The sequence below is a fragment of the Bipolaris oryzae genome (genome assembly GCF_000523455.1).
Source record: "Bipolaris oryzae ATCC 44560 unplaced genomic scaffold scaffold_388, whole genome shotgun sequence".
In the NCBI taxonomy this organism is placed as follows: domain Eukaryota; kingdom Fungi; phylum Ascomycota; class Dothideomycetes; order Pleosporales; family Pleosporaceae; genus Bipolaris; species Bipolaris oryzae.
In genome coordinates, this window is record NW_006911664.1 from 1 (window position 1) to 1,075 (window position 1,075).

General features: G+C 43.5%; 1 protein-coding gene across 1 annotated transcript; it reads right to left on the reverse strand.

Annotated features, from left to right (window-relative positions):
- Positions 1 to 229: 229 nt before the first annotated feature.
- Positions 230 to 469, reverse strand: COCMIDRAFT_10311 (uncharacterized protein; the record flags this gene model as incomplete). The annotated part of the gene is made up of 2 exons (XM_007695678.1): positions 230 to 280; positions 329 to 469. The coding sequence occupies 2 exons, from the start codon at positions 467 to 469 to the stop codon at positions 230 to 232; spliced, it is 192 nt and encodes a 63-aa protein (XP_007693868.1).
- Between the last annotated feature and the right edge of the window lie 606 nt (positions 470 to 1,075).

A 1,075-nucleotide genomic window follows, 5' to 3' on the forward strand; every position in this document is an offset into this window, starting at 1 on the left:
AATTATATCTCTCAATTTCATCTTATTTTATTGCGCTGTTGTGGATCAATTGCGCAGAGAGTCGCGTCAGTTTGGGTGGGGCGTTCAGCTTACTGATCTTTCCAGCTTACTGATCCCGCACGTTAAAAGTTACTATTACGTAAGCTAGGTTAGTTCGCCGTTTATCTTATAGTAGCTATAAACTTTAGACTTCTAGCTATCTAGCTTCCCTCCTCTACTTAAATTTATCTTAACTACGCCTATCTACGCCTGCCTGCCTAATAGTAATAGCTGTAAGCTTCTAAACAGTCTGTCAATCAGTTCTATTATAGTAGGTGACATCTCCCACCAGCTTGCTCTTGCTAACTAATAGTGGCAGCCTAGGAACAGCTCTTCCGCCAGGATCAAGATCAAGCGCGAGCCCTTGCCGCTTAAGGACGACGTCGATAATGCCTTGGCCGCCTTCTCTCCCTCTAGTGCGGCTTAGCATATCTTATCCCTCCGCCATAATAGCCGTGCTTAGAGCATAAGTCTTCGCACTTAGTGATATAATTATTAAGTTCGCTCTAGTCGCGTCTTAACTAATAGCGAGAGATACGCGAATAAATTACGTTAGCGTGCTTAAGTTGTTATATTACGTATAGAAGCTAGAGCTACGGAGTTGCTGACTTAAGCTGCTAAGTTTAACGCTAGAGCCGAAGCTCTTAAGCTACGCGCTAAAGCTAAGGCTGTAAAGTTGTGCGTTGAAGCTGCTTAGCTCGAGCTCAACGCTATTGAAGAAGACATCTACAGAGGAGAGGAAGAGGTGCAATAAGAGGTGAAAGAGGAGCAGGAAGAGCGGGAGGAGGGCGATAAGCAAGATAAGGAAGACGAAGAAGACAAAGAATAGGTATAAAGGCTATTCTATAGCTAATACGAATCTAAGTAGTCGTGAGGCTAGTTTCTACAGACGCTATATCGGGCTTCTACCTAGTTATTTATCTCCGTAAAAGGAGGCGTCGTTACTGCTCTCTTAACGAAGAGAGCATCTAGATTTAAGGATAATTAGCATGTACTTGTAACGATGTTACAGCCTCGTCAAGTATCGGACCAATCC